General features: G+C 63.1%; 1 protein-coding gene across 1 annotated transcript; it reads right to left on the bottom strand.

The window, feature by feature from the left end:
* Nucleotides 1-4,192: 4,192 nt before the first annotated feature.
* On the bottom strand, nucleotides 4,193-15,816 carry COL9A2 (collagen type IX alpha 2 chain). The gene is made up of 32 exons (XM_084300881.1): nucleotides 15,706-15,816; nucleotides 14,165-14,239; nucleotides 13,399-13,434; nucleotides 13,242-13,304; nucleotides 12,384-12,437; nucleotides 12,099-12,134; nucleotides 11,885-11,908; nucleotides 11,691-11,744; nucleotides 11,325-11,378; nucleotides 11,167-11,214; nucleotides 10,817-10,873; nucleotides 10,580-10,633; nucleotides 9,944-9,997; nucleotides 9,218-9,271; nucleotides 9,018-9,071; nucleotides 8,880-8,933; nucleotides 8,689-8,742; nucleotides 8,447-8,500; nucleotides 8,208-8,261; nucleotides 8,038-8,082; nucleotides 7,875-7,928; nucleotides 7,509-7,562; nucleotides 7,383-7,436; nucleotides 6,857-6,928; nucleotides 6,699-6,734; nucleotides 6,563-6,607; nucleotides 6,400-6,432; nucleotides 6,089-6,235; nucleotides 5,477-5,531; nucleotides 5,191-5,379; nucleotides 4,655-4,732; nucleotides 4,193-4,449 (listed from the first exon to the last, which is right to left on the bottom strand). The coding sequence occupies exons 1-32, from the start codon at nucleotides 15,766-15,768 to the stop codon at nucleotides 4,244-4,246; spliced, it is 2,064 nt and encodes a 687-aa protein (XP_084157007.1). The 5' UTR covers nucleotides 15,769-15,816; the 3' UTR covers nucleotides 4,193-4,243.
* Nucleotides 15,817-16,480: the final 664 nt, after the last annotated feature.

Genomic DNA, 16,480 nt, shown 5'->3' with positions numbered 1-16,480 from the left:
AGGGGACCCTGAGGCAGAAAGTTGCTGGGTTTTTTGTTCTTTTTTGTTTTTTTCCTGGAAGGAGACCGAGCTCCCTGCAACACCGTGCTGCCAGCGAGGGCAGCCGGGGGCATGGGCAGGACCCTGAGCGTGGGGCTCATCCTGCTGAGACCTGGTGCCCTCCCAGGCATCCATGCCACCAAATATATTTGGGATTTTCCTCTCTTATTAAGGGAGATGCTGGGAGGAAGCTGGTGCCCTCTGCTTGTGAGCTGATGGAGATGAATTTAGCACAGCAAGGAGAGGAGCGAGGCTCTGATCCTGACCCTGCTCCCCCTTGGCTGAGGGGTGCAAGGGCTGGGGGTGCTGAGCGTGTCTGTGGGCACTTTGAGCAGCCTGGATTTGGGGTGGGAGCTGAGATCCCTGCTTTGTGGGGGTGTCCAGCGGCTCCAGCCCCCGCCGGGCTCCATCCTTTTTGGTCGCTTTCCACCAGCGCGAAGTAATTAAGTTCATAAGGCATCAGACAATCAGCCAGCAGCCCACAAGACGTTGTGTTTAATCATGTACTAATGGCATGTTCTTGGCAATAATTACAAGATAACAGTGTTTGCAGGCTGTAATCAGAACAATTCTAGTAATTAAATCAGCCTTTTGTCAGCGCGTCCCTGCCCCTCTGCCGTGTGGCAGAGCAGCCTTCGGACCCCTTCCTGCAGGAGCTGAGCACCCTCGGGGTCACCGCTGCCGTGCCAGGGTTGGCACCACGAGCTGAGACTGGAGAACTGGGGGCTGCGGGCCCCAAAACCCCCTCGAGGGCTCAGGGGCTATGGGATCACGTCCTGGGGAGCGCTGCCACCAAACTGCTCTGGGATGGGTGCTGAGCCGGGGCAGGATTTCACCCTGAGCTGCCTGCATCTCACCCAGCCTGATTTTGTTCACCCACACTCCTCTAATTTGGCCTTTAATAAGATTTTTCCAGCCTCATTATACTGACCAAGCTCACCGTTATATTTAAATGAAAGGGTTATTAACAAAGGTAATTCCCTGAGACCCTGTATCGGCTCTTCCCTCGTCTTGGAGGAGTCTGGTCACTTTTTGGGTAGAGCCAGTCTCCAAATTTTGGCCTTTCCTTGGAAAAACAGGATCAGCTCAGCTCCTCTGGCCACCTGTGAGTGCATCAGGCACCTGCCTGTCCCTGCCCACAGCACAGCAGGCAGTGGGATGGGGCTGGTTCCCTGCAGAAAGGTTTATTTCCAAAACCCGGTGTGCTCCTGTGTCCCTGTTGTCCCAGCTGTGCGCACTGCTTCTGGCCACACAGCACAGCCAGCACCTTAAAAAGTTTCCTTTTTTTTTTTTTTTAGAGGGGAAAAGAATAGCCCAAGAACAAAAATAAGGAGTTCTGTGGCTCCTCCAATAATTAACTTAGTTCTCAGCTGTTAGTTCACATACCCGAAGCCCTCTATTTAATATTCTAATTTGTGGTTAATCATTTATCAAGAGAGAACAAACGGTGATTAGCTCGTCTCTACCTCCCCAAGGGTGAGGGAGGCAATTTGGGCTAATCAATGCATCGGCTGGCACGGGGAAACTTTCATCTCATTGCCCTGAGTTATTCAGGTGGCAGCTCTGCCCCTGTGCCACAGGAATGTCCCTGGGATGGGGTACGGGGCCTGTGCCTCTGGGTGCTGGGGATTTTCTCTTCCCCTGGTGTGTGCAGGGCTTTGGGAAGGGCTGGGAGCTGCTTCCCTGCCTCCCTGTGAGGGGTGTGCGTGGCTAAATGCAAGCTGCAGCAATCAGAGGTCCCCGAATTACTCCAAAAATCAGGCTCCCTCTTCCTTTTAAATAAGAAGGGAAGAGAAGGAAAGCTGCAGCTTTTGGGGAGGGCTGCTGTGGCCCTGCAGGGACCTGCCTTGAGTCCTTCCACTTCACCCCATCTACCTAAAGCAGCTTTTTTCCAGCTCAGCAAATCCATCTGGTGGGTAGAAACCCCCCTGGGTGGTGCTCCCCCAGCTGTGAAGGGGTCTGGGTGCTCAAACCAGGGCTTTTTCCCCTCTGGCCACTGCTTTCAGCTGGGTTTGGAAGAGGCTGGAGCAGCTTCACCCCAGGGTGCTGGCTCTGGGAGGAGAATTGGGTGAGCCTGAAGCCAAAATGCACGGTGAGCCCCGCACCTTCACACCTCTGGAGCTGCACCTACAGGCTTGGGAGCAGCTTTTGGAGCCCAGGAGACGACTTTTTTGACGACCCCCAGTGTAAGACCCAGCCTGTTTCTGCTCTGAAGGCTGCGACAAACTCAGCGGCTGATGCTTGGATGCCCCCAGATCCCACCCACCTCCTCGCTCCGTCTCGGGGACGACCCCTGGGGGGCTCAGCAGCCCCCTCCCAGCCTCCTGCAGCCCCCCCGGGGGGGTGGCTCCGAGCCCCATCCCCACCGGGCAGAGCCGCGGCCGGGGCGTTGCGCAGGCAGGCGGCTCCCTCTGGCGGCTCGGGGCCGGCCGGTGCCTCTCCGCTGGAGCCCCCCCGAGCCCGGTGTCCCCCCCCAGGGGCTCGGTCACCTCGGGGGGAAGCTCCCCGGGACCGTCCCGAAGCGATTTGGGCAGCCCGAGGGGTGGCCGGCGCTTGGCACCCCGCACGCAGCGGTCGGGGATCATTTGGGGCTGGGGGCTCTGCGGTTGCTTGGTTTTCCCAGCAGCCCGTTTTCCAGCTCCCAGTTCCACCCCAGTATCCGATCTGGTTGTTACTGGGTGAATATTTACGAGGGCTCTGAGGGAAAGGCAGATTCGGAGCGCGTTTTGGATGGAAGCGGAGTCTGGCCCCCGGTTGAAATGCAGCTGCCTCAATTTCCTGATTAAATTCCAGCTTGCGAATAAAACATTTGCAATTCCCTTCCAATTAGGGGAAAAAAAAAAAAAAGTTCCCTTAAAGTTAGCTGATTGCAAGCTGCTGCCTCGCCACTGAACCTGCAAAGGGCACGGGGCATTGTTGTGGGGACAGGCAGGAGCCATATGGGAAACACCCTGCTTGTAGGGTCGGGTGTGTGTGGGGATGGAGAGCACCCGGTGCTGGCTCTGTCTGGGTTTGGAGCTGCCAAAATCCCAAATCAGCCCCCCCAGGGGACGTGCACCCAGGTGGGGATGAGCCGTGACCCCGTTTGCCCGTGGTGCTGGGATGATGCCCCCGTGGGACTGCGGCACCCGGGGGTTTGTTCCCCTGCCAAGCCGAACGTGCTCTGCTAATCAATAAATTGATTTTGGTTTATCCTGCGAAGCGAAACCCCGTGGCTCCCGCTGCTTTCATCCTTCCTGCTGTCGATGGCAATAATGAGGGAGCCACCTGGGGATCTGGGGAGAGCTGCGGGCTCCTCCTGAGCTGTTAGGGGATCGATGCCCTCCTCGGCGCTGCTAATAGCGGGCTGGGGAAGGGCTCGGTGCTGTTTGGGGGTGTCCAACCTGTTTCTGGTGGCTTTGCTCAGCCCCGTGGAGCTGCTGATCACAAGAGATCGAGGGGAACAAATTGCTGTGCACGTTTGCAGAGGTGTAAGAGGAGGAAAAAGGAGCAGCCTTCACTTAAGAAACTGTTGGAGAGGCTGAAATTGTCCCCAGGGGAGGGAAAAAGCAATGGAGATGCCCAAGGAAGAGCCTTGAGGAGAGAGAAAAGCAAGCCTCGCACCACGTCCCCCCCCCACACACACACATCTTGTTTTGATTCAAGGAAATCAACGCATTGTCTCAGTTCATTAACAATCCATCTCGGTTTTATTGTCCAGTTCTTAAAAAGTTGGCGATTTTTCTATTCATAGTTTATAAAATAATCCTATTTTACACAGATTTACAGCTGCCTGAGCCCGGCAGTGGACAAGGCTGGCTCCGGCACATCTTAAATAGTCAAACCACAATTTCTGCTTTTTAATTAAAAAAAAATGAAAGGGAAGACAAGGGGAATCAGCACCAACCCCTCCCCTCCAGCCCCAAACAGGACATACCAGAGCGAGAGGGTTTGTATAAAAGTCGATTTATTTCTTTGGGATGGGCACAGGGAGGGGCAGAGGGGCTGGGTGTGAGCCCCAGCACCAAGGACAGGCATGGGGGCGATGTCCCTTTGATCCTCACCCCGACCCCAGCTGCTGGGGGGGAGGATCTACCCCCAACCGGGGATCCCCCAGACCCTACACCCTCCCTCCTACGGGCTCCCCACTTTGTGCAGCCCTCGGGGCCGGGATGGCGCGGAGGTGGCTTCCTAGGGGGTTGCAGTTTTCGGTCCCTGGGTCCCCTCAATACAGGGGTCCCTTGACAGCCCCCGGCTCTGTCAGGCGTGCCGAGGCGTAGGCAGAGGCTCCGAGGCAGGCAGCTGGCTCGCAAAAACCCGGTAACCCCGTGGGGCCGGGTAAACCCGGGCGGCCAGCATCTCCTGGGGCTCCTGGGGGGCCCCGCTCCCCGTCCTTGCCATCCAGAGCGTGGCCGGGGATGCCGGGGAGACCTGCGAGGGGAGCGTGGCCGTGAGGTGGGGGGCTCAGCTCCAGCTCCCGGCACCTTTGGTGTGCAGCAGGGCATGGGACGTGCTGCCCCCACAGCTGGCAATGCCATAGGGCAGGATTTGTGGGATGAATCTGCCCAGGTTTGCAGGGCCAAAAATGCCTGGTTTTATCCATTGCTTAGGACTGGGGGTGCCCCCAGGGGCTTACCTGGGATCCCTGGGGGTCCCGGCATCCCTGGGTGTCCGCGGCCGATGTCTCCCCGCTCACCTTTCTCTCCACGCTTTCCTGTAGGGGGAAGGAAAAAAAAAAAGAGGGAAAGGAAGGCTGGAGCTGCAGCAGGAAGCATGGGGATGCTGGAGGGGGTCTATGGGGTGGGGGGGCTCAGTATGGGTTCGTGGGGAAATAGGGGAGTGGGAGGCAGGGTGAGCCCCAAGGGATGTTTCTGTGTCCTATTGCTGCTGAGGGCTGCGCAGCATGGGGTGGGCACGGCTCTGTTTTGGGGATGCAAAGGGGAAAATACAGCTATGATCCCTGCCAGAATTGGGGTGGGGATGGGAAAACGCATCCTGCACCCAGCTGCGAGCTTCCACATCACTGAAAACCCCACCCCAAAGAACTCAGCAGGTGGGTGAGCCTGCCCCTTTTGGATTATTTCAGAACCTCCTCTGCTTTTTTACCCCGACAGAGCCCCCCCCCTGCCCACACCACCCCTTTTGCTCACCCCCCTGCCACCCACCACCTACCTTTGGGGCCGATGTTGCCGATCTGCCCGGTGGCCCCCAGGATGCCGGGGACACCTCGAGGTCCCATGGGGCCGTGTGGACCTTGCTCCCCAGGTGGACCCGGGGGTCCTGGTGGTCCGGGGGGGCCCATGGCACCGGCTCCCCCCAGGGCAGCTCTCTTGGCGCTCACGGCCACCTCCGCCAGCTGCTCTGTAGGGCAGAGAGGGGTCGGTGTGGGATGGGACGTGGTGTGGGGTCCTGCTAATGGGGTGTGCGTGCACCGGGTGCCCTTTGCACCCCCCCTCACCTTGCAGCATCTTCAGCACCACGTCGACGATGTGCTGGTCCCCGGCGTCCCGGCCCTACGGGCAGCAAGAGGAGGGGTGAACCATGAGGGGGCATCACACCAGAGCCAGCCCTGTCCTGCTCCCCCAGCCCAAAGCACCTCCGTGTGCCCTCATCCCCTTCCCGACCCCTTTTTTCCCCGTTCAGCCCCCATAAAGGTGCTCCAGCCTCGTGCCAAGCCAGCCCTACAACCTGCTCGCCACCTTCGAGCTGCAGGAAGCTAAAATTGGGCTTATAGGGGAAAAATTCTGTTCTGGGAAACAAGGGAAAAGGCTGCAAAAGTGCGCCTTGGACCTAAATCTGCTGATTTTATGTACAGGGGGGGGAAAAAAAGAGCTGAGCTGTTCTGTTCTGGAAAGGGGGGCTCCCGAGTCCAGCTCAACGAGCTGCAATGTGGGGCTTATTCTGAAATAATCATCTCAGCTCCAGCTGTCCGGAGGAAGCAGTCAATGAGGGAAGGTCAGAAAATGACCGAAACACCACCGACGTCCCCAAATCACCTCCTGGGTGGGCGCAGGAGGTGCGGGGTGGCCGTGGGCTTTTTGGGGTGTGTTTTTTTTTTTGGGGTACTCACCGCTACGCCCCGCTGGCCGGGCATCCCCGGCACGCCGCGCTCCCCGACGAGTCCTCGGGGGCCAGGAGGACCCGGGTAGCCCCGCACACCCGGTGCGCCCGCGTCCCCCGAGGGGCCGGGGAAGCCGAGCTCGCCCTGGACACCTTGCTGCGAGGGGATGGAGAGGGTCAGGGGTGCTGAGCTGGGCGTGTGTGGGGTTAAGGGTCACCGCCGGGTCCACGGAGGACGATGGGCTCGGGGTGAGGGTCCCTTGGGGATGCTCAGCAGCGGGGTGCGGGGCTCCGCTCGCCCCCCAGCAGCCGCTCACTCACCTGCCCCTTTGGTCCCGGCTCCCCCGATTCACCCTGGGGACAGAGGATGCAAGATTATGGGGAAGCAGCACGCATTTAGGCAGTGCTCTGCGGGGGGGGGCACATGCACAGCCCCCCAAGAGCTGACCCCACACCCCCCCCAAGGGTCGCTCCTGCCCCCTACCTTCTCGCCCTTCACCCCCGCGAGGCCGTGAACGCCGGGGTCACCCTAAAGCAAAGACGACAAAGCTGTGAGACCCCCACCAGCACTGAATCCCCCCCCCCCTCCTGCTGCTCCTCCACGCCGGGGGGATACTCACGATGCCACCTTTGGGGCCGGTTTTCCCTGGGGAGCCCTGGAGGAAGGAGAAAAGGGGGTGAGCCCAGGAGCGGGTGCACCCCACGAGCACCAAGTGGCTGCTAAAAGCCCCCCCCCGGCCCCAAATCCCTGTGCTGCAGGGAGCCCTGGAGCTGTCACCTTGTCTCCTTTGACTCCTGGCAAGCCTTGGGGTCCTGGGATTCCTGGTGGCCCCTGCTCACCCTTGGGCCCCTGGAAATTGAGGTAAGAGAAGGAAAAAAAAAGGGAAATGAATGGCACAAACCCTGGGGAGCGTCCTCTGCCCCCAGCTGAGCATCAGCTCCACCACCCCAACCCGACCCAAACCCCACAGCTGTGGGGTCACAGGGCAGGACGGGGGGAGGACAAAGCCCCCGCTCCACCCTCGTGAGCCAGGGGGGTTCTGCAGGGAAGGGGCCCCGTCCCCATAAGAACAAAGCTCACTTCGGGGCCGTTTCCCACCCTATAAAACCCCCCAAAAGGGGCCAAGCGCTCACCCCGCCGGCTGCCCCGCTTGGGCAGGGCAGGGAGGAAATTCCTGCCCCCCCAAGGGGGCTGTTAATCCCAGCACTATTCCCCCTGCTGGGTAATCCCTCACCCCGCTGCGATCAAAGCCACGGCTCCAGCCTTGCCCCCCCCTACAACCGTGTCCCCCCCATGTGCTCACCGCTCTGCCCTGCTCCCCGGGGGCACCCACGAGGCCACGCTCACCCCGGTCACCCTACAAAGAGAATAAGGTCAGGGGCAGTGCCCGGCACAACCGCAGCCCCCCCCCCAAGTGCCCCCCACTCACCTTTGGCCCGGGGACACCCTGCGGTCCCTGCTCGCCCCGGGGTCCGGGCTCACCCTAAAGAGGAAAAACACCCAGATTAGGGGCATGGGTGCTGTTGGGTGCTGCTGGTTGGTGCCATCGTGCGCCCTTCATCCTTGGCAGGGGGGTGCACGGCCCCCTCCTGGTGCCCCCCCAGCCTCGGAGGGGCGGCTGCTGGCTGCAGAGGGTGGCCACGGAGGGCTTGGAGCCAGGGCTGGGGTCCCAGGGGGGTGCGATGGGGGTGCTGAGATGCATCCCGTGGGCTGCAGAGGGGTTTGTGAGAGCTAAAAAAAAGGGGAAAACACGGCCCCGTGCTGCTGGGGGGGGTCATTTGGGGTCTCTACTCACCAGCTGCCCCGGGGCGCCCGTGATGCCTGGCTGGCCCCGAGCACCCACTTCGCCCTGAGGACAGACGGAGGCGCTCAGTGAGGGGTCCCTGTCCCCCTCCCCAAGGGATGCAGGAGGGGGACACGGGAGGGGGACGAGGCTGTGGGCTCAGCCCCACACCCACCTTATCTCCCGGGCCACCTTTGCTTCCCGGCTGGCCCGGCAAACCCTGCGGAAACACGGCAGGATCAGACCCCACGCACCCCATCCTTAGGGGGTGACGTCCCCGCAGGGTGCTGGCCCCGCACCCAGCACCCCCCAACCCCCTTTTTTGGGGGGGTTTTCCCTACTCACAGCCTGTCCCCGGTGTCCTGGAGGCCCCGGGCGGCCGGGCTGTCCTGCGCTGCCCTGTGGGGAGGAAGAGGATGTCACCACCACGGCACCACGGTGGGACACGAGGAGCCCCATCCTCGATCCCACAAGGGCCAGGAACCCAAGCCGCTCGCCGTTCCCAGTATTTCCAGTGGTTATATACTGGGAGGAGGAGGAGCAGAGGGTGCTGGTTCCCCCCGCAGCCCCCCGCAGCCCCTCACCTTCACGCCGGGGATGCCCGGGGTCCCGTCCTTGCCATCAATTCCTGGGAGACCCTGCAAAAAAGGGGACAGGGGGGCTCGGTCTGACACCCCCAAAGGGCCAGGAAAGGAAGGGAAGGAGCCCAGCAGCCCCGCGTGCCCCCCCTCCGAGCTGGGGTGCGAGGACACGAGGTGGCCCCGAGGGGACAAGGGGGGACACCGGGAGGCTGCTCCTGGCTCGGGGCGCTGCCAAAGGTACTCACGTTCTCCCCCTTGGGGCCGATGTCTCCTTGGGGTCCCCTGATCCCGCGGCCACCCTACAGTGGGAGAGAGCAGGGGGGGGGATTGATGGGCACAGAGAGGGAGGGGGTGCCCGGAGAGCCCCCTCTCCGCACCAGGGAGTGGTGCCAGGCTGGGGAAACGGGGACATTTGGGTTGCCCGTGGGCCACCTACCAGCTCTCCCTTCTCGCCCGGCTCCCCCGGAGGTCCTCTGGGGCCTTCCCTGCCCTACAGGGGGGATAATAGGGCTGAGCAGGGGGGCACGGTGCCACCCAGCCACCCGCAGCCGGGGCGAAGCGAGGGGGCACTCACCGGCCGCCCAGCCGCGCCGATGGTCCCCACCATCCCCTTGTAGCCAGCAGGACCCTGCAAAGAGAGCACGGAGGGGGGATTCCTCCCAGCCCAGCTCCGACCCCATTAACGGCACCTCCAGAGGCCGAACAGCCGTGGTGGGGGTGCTCCTGGCGAGCAGCCCCCAGCCCCTGCCCTGCCTCCCCCCCCCCGGCGCTTACCGTCTCGCCCTTGGGTCCTGCCATCCCCGGGTAGCCCCTCTGGCCCTGTGGTCCCTGGGGGGGGGAAAAAAATAAATCCGGGCTCAGCTGGAAGCTGCCCGGGTACCAGCCAGCAGCACCTGGAGGGGGGGGCACAATTAAAGCAGAATCTGATGAGGGAAATTGGCCACTTTTGCCAAACTCGAGGCGTTTTCGCCCTAATTCCACCGGAGCCCAGCAGGCTCCTTTCCAGCTGTCGCTCCAATCACAGCAGCGGCCCCAAAACGGGGCTGCCCCCCCCCAAAAAAAAAAAAAAAAAAAAAAAGCTCAGGGCTTCAAAGCAGGTTTGCCCTTTGCTGCAGCGGGGGGGGGGGGTCGGGGGGCTCAGCCCGGTAATTGCTCTGCATCTTCAAAGAGCTCCGCAGGGCTCCCGGCTTAATCCCCGCATCCCCGCAGCGAGCTGGGCACCGCAGCCCCGGATGGGGTGGGGTGGGCTGGGGGGGGCTCAGAGGGAACGGGGGATTTGTCCCAGGTCATTCAGTCAGCTTTTGGGACCCCCCAGGGGTGGCAGCTCCATCGCTGGGAGGATGGGGGTGAGGGGATGGTGGCTGTGCCCCGGTTCCAGGGGTTGGTGTAGGGACATGACACCACGTGCGCCAAGTTTGGGGGCACAAACCGGCCCCCCCCCCAGCCCCTATACAGCCCCGAGCACCCCAGAAGAGCGCCAAAGAGAAATAAATACGGTACTGGAGGGCCTGGGATGCCTTGCTCTCCGGAGACGCCGACATCACCCTTGGGACCCTGGGGAAAGGGACGGGGAGAAGAGGGGTGAGAGGCAGGGTGACACGTCCTGGGGGGCTGGGACCCCTCCCTTGGGGCCTGGAAGGGGATGGGGATGGGATGGGGATGGGATGGGAATGGTTTGGGGATGGGGATGGGATGGGGATGGGATGGGATTGAAGTGGGAACGGGATTGGGATGGGATGGGATGGGGATGGTTTGGGGATGGGGATGGGAATGGGGATGGGATGGGGATGGGCAAAATGGGGATGGGATTGAAATGGGGATGGAAATGGGGATGGAGATGGGATGGAAATGGGGATGGGATTGAAATGGGGATGGGGATGGGATGGAAATGGGGATGGGATTGAAATGGGGATGGGGATGGGATGGAGCCAGGTTCCCCAGGGCGCACAGAGCCCCATCCTCCATGGGAAGATCACCCCCCACCCTCCTCCTCCTCCTCCCAGCCTTCATCTCCCTCCTCTCCTACCTTCTCCCCCACCTTCCTCATTTCCCTCCCCACCACCCTCACCCCCAGCTCCCCAAATCACCCACCCCAGTCCCTACTGGGATGCCGGGCACTGGCTCAGCCCCACTCACCTGCCTGCCCTGCTGGCCGGGCTCTCCCAGGGCACCGGGACGACCTCTGTGTCCCTAAAGGCGAGGAGGAGGAGGAGGAGGAGGAAGAGGTGAGCTCCCAGAGCCACCCTGCCCACCACGTCCCCCCCCCCAGCAGCAATGCCCCCGGGGCTCAGCACCCCACGGCCGGCTCCGTGCGTGCGCATCGCTTCAGGGACAATCCCTGGCTGCACCCCGCTGGCTCCAGGGCTTCCTCACCTTCAGTCCCTGCAGTCCTTGGGGGCCCTTGGGACCCGGCGGGCAGTTGGTCGGGCACTGAAAAAAAAAGAAAAAAAGAAAAAAAAAAAAAAAAAAAGAAAAAGCACACGTTGGGCTGGGGAGGAGCCGTGCGCAGGCGCTGCTGTCCAAAGGATGAGCTCGCGTGTGTAAAGTCAAGGCTGGGAGATGCAGGAGCCCACTGCCCCCAGCATCGCTGCATTTTGGGCCCCTGCTCCCCCCCCCAGGCACCAAATTCCTGATGAATTTTGGGCCCGTGCAGCGGATGCTCTCCCAGCTGCCCTTAAGCCGTGAAAGCCTGCTGAAGGGGGCGAGGTGGTGGCAGCTCTCACCAAGAAATCAGCGCTGCCCTCCAGTCCTTGGATGTGTCCCGGGGGGCCCTGCGGGGAAGGAAGGAGACCGTCAGCACCCGTGGGAGCAGATATTGGGGATGGAGCACCCAGGAGGGAGGTTGGTGCCCCTGGAGCTGCAGCACAGGCTGGATACTCACGGGTTTCCCTGGGGGGCCCGGGGGACCCCGCGGGCCGTCGGGTCCTGGGTCACCCTAGGAAAGAACCCCGAGGAGAGGGGATTTATTTAGGACTGGGTGGGCAGCAGGAACTGCCAGAGCTGGCACGGAGAGGGGAGACGAAGCGCCAGGGACCCCGGCTGTCACACTGGGAACGGGGGCACCCCTGGCTGGGAACTGGGGGGCTGATGGTGCAGGGGGACCTGGCTGCGGGTGCTGAGCCCGTTCCGGCTGTAGGGGATGCTCACGCACATTATGGGGTCTCCCACGTTTGCCCCAGGTGCCCCCAAAGTGCTGAGATGGGTTTAGGGAGGGCTCCTGCCCTGCGCTCCCTTCCAGCCCCCTCACCTTGGGTCCCAGCGCTCCGATCTCCCCGGGGAGTCCAACCTGGCCTGGAAGCCCCTTAAGGAGAAGAGAGACATTCAGCGTGTATGATGGGGAGCCCCAAAACCCCGTTTTGGCAGTGCTGAGGTCTGTGCTCTGGCAGCACCCCCCCAAACCAGGGGCCTGGCCGACAACCTCAACCCAAGCACAGCACTTACGGGCGGTCCTGGCAGCGAGGGGCCCTGCAACAAGAAGAGACACGGTGAGCCCAAATCTGCTGCCCCCCCAAACCCGACAGCAGCCCTGCTCTGTGCGGGGCGCATTGGGGGGGGTCAGGGCTTTGTCCCCGCTCTGTTCCAGCCCCGTTTGTGGGTGCTGGAGGCAGGAGCGGGCGCATCACGCGCGGTGCCCGGGGGACACGCGGATACTCACGGGGAGCCCCGGTGGCCCTGGGAGTCCGGGCTGGCCCTGCCAGGACAGAAAGGGAAGATGTGAGGGGTCTGGCCCACCCTGCCAAGCCCTGCTGCTGCTGTGACAATTGCTAAATCCCCCCCCCAGCATCCCATCCCCATGCCCTGGCACTGCCCCGTTCCATCACCCCGCTCCTGCACCCGCGCGTCCCCTCCACGGCGCTGGGATGGCCCCAACCTGGTCAGGGCCCCGCTCACTGCAGGAGGGGGCAAATGGGGGCCCTGGGGTGATGCTCCCCACCCTTACCTTCAGTCCTGGCCCCCCCATGGGTCCAGGCTCCCCTTTTGCTCCCGTGAGACCCTGCAAGAGGAGAGAGAGAGCAGGAGGTCACTGCCACTGCGCCCGCCCCGAGTCCTTCTCCAGCATCCCGTGTTTTTGCTGGGGTTGTTCCCATGGCGGGGGGCTGAGGGTGGGGATTTCTCTTTGTCACTTGGCCATGATCATGTCCCAAAACAAACTGGGGCTGCTGCCTGTGGCAAAGCCGGGTGGCACAGGGGAGCTGGGGCAGCACCACCACAGTTACCCTGGGGCAATAACGCGTGCCTGCGGTGACGTTGCCACCCTTATTTATTACTGAGGAATAAATAAACCCCAAAAGGTTTACAAATGGACATCCAGAGACCCTAAAGAGTTTGGGTTTCCCACTGATGAGCAGGTGGAGGTCTGATGCTGGCAGACGTGGATGTGCTCACTGGGGAGGGGGGCACCAAACCCATCGCGCACCCCCCGTACCCCACTGCAGGGCCGGGGCTCCAGCCCCTCTCCCCGGCTGTGGCAGTCCCCGTTCTGCTGGGAAGGGGACAACGGGGACATGGGGGTGCCACCGGGGGGGCTCCTGCTGAGCTGTGAGATTTGTGGATGGAAGAAACGAGCTCAGGACGGGCACTGTGGTTGAGGAGGAGGAAACGTGTCCCGGAGCCTCTCCGTGCTCCCAAGGTGCCAGGGCTTTACGCTGCACGAGGCTTCTCCACGTGGTGTTTGAGGGGAGCCAGCACCGATCCTGGCCAGCAGATCGCCCCCAGCACCCCCATCCTGCAGCCCCCCCCCCCCCATGGGACCCCAGGCGCTTGCGGTGGTGCCATGGGACGAGGGCTGGGTACTCACGTCGATGCCCGGCTTCCCTGGGGGCCCATCGGGACCGGGGGCTCCGGGCTCCCCCTTGGCACCCTGGAGAAGAAAAAGGCCACGGTGAGAATTAGAAAAGGCTCCTCCAGGAGGGGAGAGACAACTGGAGGGCTGGGGGGGACACACGGGTACTCACCGGAGAGCCGGGGGCTCCGGGAGAGCCTTTGTCACCCTGGGGAAAAGGAGGAAGGTTGCCAATGGGGTCTGTCACCCTACAGAGCCGGGGTCTGTCACCCTACAGAGCTGGGCCCCGCAGAGGGGGGTGCTCAGGACCAGCTCTGCGCCTCCCAAACCCGGTGCAAGGCTCCCGGGGCCAGGATGGGGATGGAGGTGAGAAAAAGAGAGGGCTTTGGTGCGGTTGTAGGGTATAAATAGCACTAAAAAAAAACCACCCAGGGCCGGGGTGGAGCTCGGGGAGGGAGAAAGGGCCCTGGGAGGCTCACAGATCTCCCCTCTGTTCAGGCTCCCACCCCACAACCCCTGGGACGCTCCAGGACCCTCGGCCTCTTGCCACCACCCTCGGGCACCCAGCCTGGGGGTCCTGCTGCCCCCAATCCCCCTCCTCACCAGGCAGGACCCATCCCTGGAGCCAGACAGGGCAGTTCCAAGCACCATGGACCAAAAGATCCCAAAAAAAAAACATTTCAGGCCCTATTTCCCCAGGAGGCTCCAGCCTGCTGTCCCCAAGCTGTCCCCAGGTGCCAGCTCCCACTGCCACCAGCGCTGCCCAGAGCCACGGGGATGCTCCGGGGAGGGTCCGGGGGGGCCCCACAGCCCAGCCCTGGAGCAGAGCAGAGCAGGAACCCGTCGGCACCGCAGCCCCTGCCTCGGCCGAGCCTCTGCCCCGACACAAAGTCCCCTTTGTGCCGCAGTCCCGTCCCCCCCCCGCCGCCCGCACTCACGTCAATGCCATCCGCTCCCGGCACTCCTGGCGGACCGGGGGGACCTCGCGGGCCGGGCTCTCCTGGTGGCCCTCGCTACGGGGAAAAGGGAGGGGGAGAAGGGTCAGGAAGGAGAAGACGGACCCCTGGAGATGTTTGGGGTCGGGGGCTGCGTGGGGTAAAGGTTTTGCCACCAGCTTGCACCGGGGACGCTTCGCCAGAGGGAAAAGCGAGCACCCCTGTGGCACCAGCACCCCTGTCACCCCCTGGGCCATGTCAGTGCCAGCCTGTGCCCAAAGCAAAAAGCAGAGATGGAGACATTTGGGGAATGGGGAAACCCCCCCGAAAAGGGGTTTTAGGTGCCCGAAGCCCGGTGTGAAAGGGGAACGCTGAGCTCCCAGCACCGGGGCTGGCTGGCTGCCCGGCGAGCGGTGAGCGCGCTCGCGGTGTCGCGGCGCAACAAAAGCCCCATTCAGCCCGTGCCGAGGGAGCCCCCGAGCAGCCCGGCCTCCAGCTTTGAGGTTTTCAGGGCAGCAGCTCCGCAAAGAAAGCTCTGTGACCCCAACGGGGAGCGGGTTTTGGTGGCGGAGCCCGAGCCCGTGGTGTTCCTGGAGAGGAGAAACGGGAGCGGCGGCGGCGGCCGCCGGGTCTGGCACACAGCGGGGCTGCCGCAGCCCTCGAGGTTCATTTATTTTAAAAGATTGTGCGGGGATGGGACGTCCAGCTGGGTTTTTTTTCACAAAATCGAGGGCTCCCTGGCTTCGCCGTGGAATTAAATCCTGAATTTGGGGCCGGGAGGGAGAGCGAGCCCCCGGTGAATGGCACCTTTGTGCGCCCCGAACCGTTTCCAAAAGCTCCCCCGTCCCAAAAGCTCCCCCGTCCCATCCCAGCTGCTGCCCGGAGCTCTCCGGGCACAGGAGGCAGGCAGAATTTCCCCAAATTCTTCCCAAAAGGCAGGGAGAATTTTTCCCAAAGCTTCCCCTCCCGATTTCCAAACGGGACTGGGGGGGCCCCGAGGGCTCCCCTCCGCTCCATGCCCCCAAAGGGACCCGCGCAGCACCCGCTCCGAGGGGCGCGACCCCATCACATCTCCCCAATTTTTTATCATCCTGCCTCTGGGTGAGTTTGCCCCCCCAACACCAGGACCCCCACCCTCAGCACCCCTCTCCCCTCAGACAGCCCCCGCAGAGCCCTTCACTGGGGCTGAGCCCCCCCCCCGGAGCCCCCTCAGCCTGGCTCCGCAGCGCGTCCCGGCAAAGCAGAAGCGAACCCCAAAATTTGGGATGCTGGGGGGGGGGAAAAAAAAAACTCCTATCCCCAGGGGATGTCCGAGAGGGTCCCGAACACGTCCCCAAATCTGAGCGGTGCCACCCAGCCCCGTCCCCATCCCGGAGAGCTGGGGGGGGCTTTGGGCACGGGGGTCAATTTTGGGGGTCCCAATTGGGGCGCACGGGCAGCTCCCAAGGGTGCACCCGGGGGGGCACGGGGACGGTCCCCTGGCACCCCCCACACCCCAATACAGCTCTGGGGGGGCTCGGGGAGGGGGGGGGGACACAACTCACGAGCTGGGCCAGGCAGAGGCAGGCGTGGAGGAGCAGGGAGAGCCCAAAGCTGCGGCCGGCCATGGTGGGGGGGGCGGCCGGCACCGAGCGGTGGGGGCTTCGGTGGGGGCTTCGGGAAGCTGAGTGCGGCTGCTGGAGGGCTCGGAGGGACGGGGAGGAGGAGGAGGAGGAGGAGGAGGAGGAAGAAGAAGAGGAGGAGGAGGAGGAGGAGGAGGAGGGAGGGGGTTATTAATATGCAGCCCCCCCCCCCCCGCAGGTGAGCGCGCTGCTATTTGGGGCTGCGCAGGGTGGCACAAAGGGGGCTTTGATGCACGCCAGGGGCTGGGAGGTTGTGGGGGGGGGGACGGGGGGGGGGACAGAGGGGGGCTGATGTGACTGCCCCCCCCCTTTTTGCCATGTGAGCCCTCCCCCGTGCATCACCGGTCCCCAGTAAGCCCCCAGTATGGTGCTGGGAGGGGATGGGGCAGCGGGAAGCCCTTGGGTACACGTTGGGGGGCGCCGTGCTGCCCCCCCCCCCCCACCAGGGGGGGTCGCATCCCCCTGCCAGCCACCCCCCCCCCGGCTTCGCCATCCCCAGGAGGCTCGGGGATGATTCATCTCTGCCAAATCGCCTTCCTCCCCCTCCCCCTCCTCCTCCTCCTCCTCCTCCTCCTCCTCCTGATTCACCAGCGGGGTGCTCGGGCCCCCCCCCCCCCGAAGGGCACCCTGGAAGCCCTGCGCCACCCCAAGACCCCCCCCCAAATTACTGCACGGCGCCATCCCGGCACCCCCGATC

Source organism: Netta rufina, assembly GCF_964035555.1.
Source record: "Netta rufina genome assembly, chromosome: 23".
In the NCBI taxonomy this organism is placed as follows: Eukaryota; Metazoa; Chordata; class Aves; order Anseriformes; family Anatidae; genus Netta; species Netta rufina.
This window is presented reverse-complemented; position numbering and strand designations above follow the sequence as displayed.

Excerpts from the sequence above, each read along its gene's own strand:
- COL9A2 (XM_084300881.1), bottom strand. The coding sequence starts at position 15,768 with ATGGCCGGCCGCAGCTTTGGGCTCTCCCTGCTCCTCCACGCCTGCCTC. Across the intron at positions 11,909-12,098 it reads CAGGGCCACCGGGGCTCCCC|GGCCCCTCGCTGCCAGGACC; the intron begins GTGAGTATCCGC and ends TTCTTGTTGCAG. Across the intron at positions 8,743-8,879 it reads CGGGCGAGAAGGGAGAGCTG|GGTGGCCGCGGGATCAGGGG; the intron begins GTAGGTGGCCCA and ends CTCCCACTGTAG.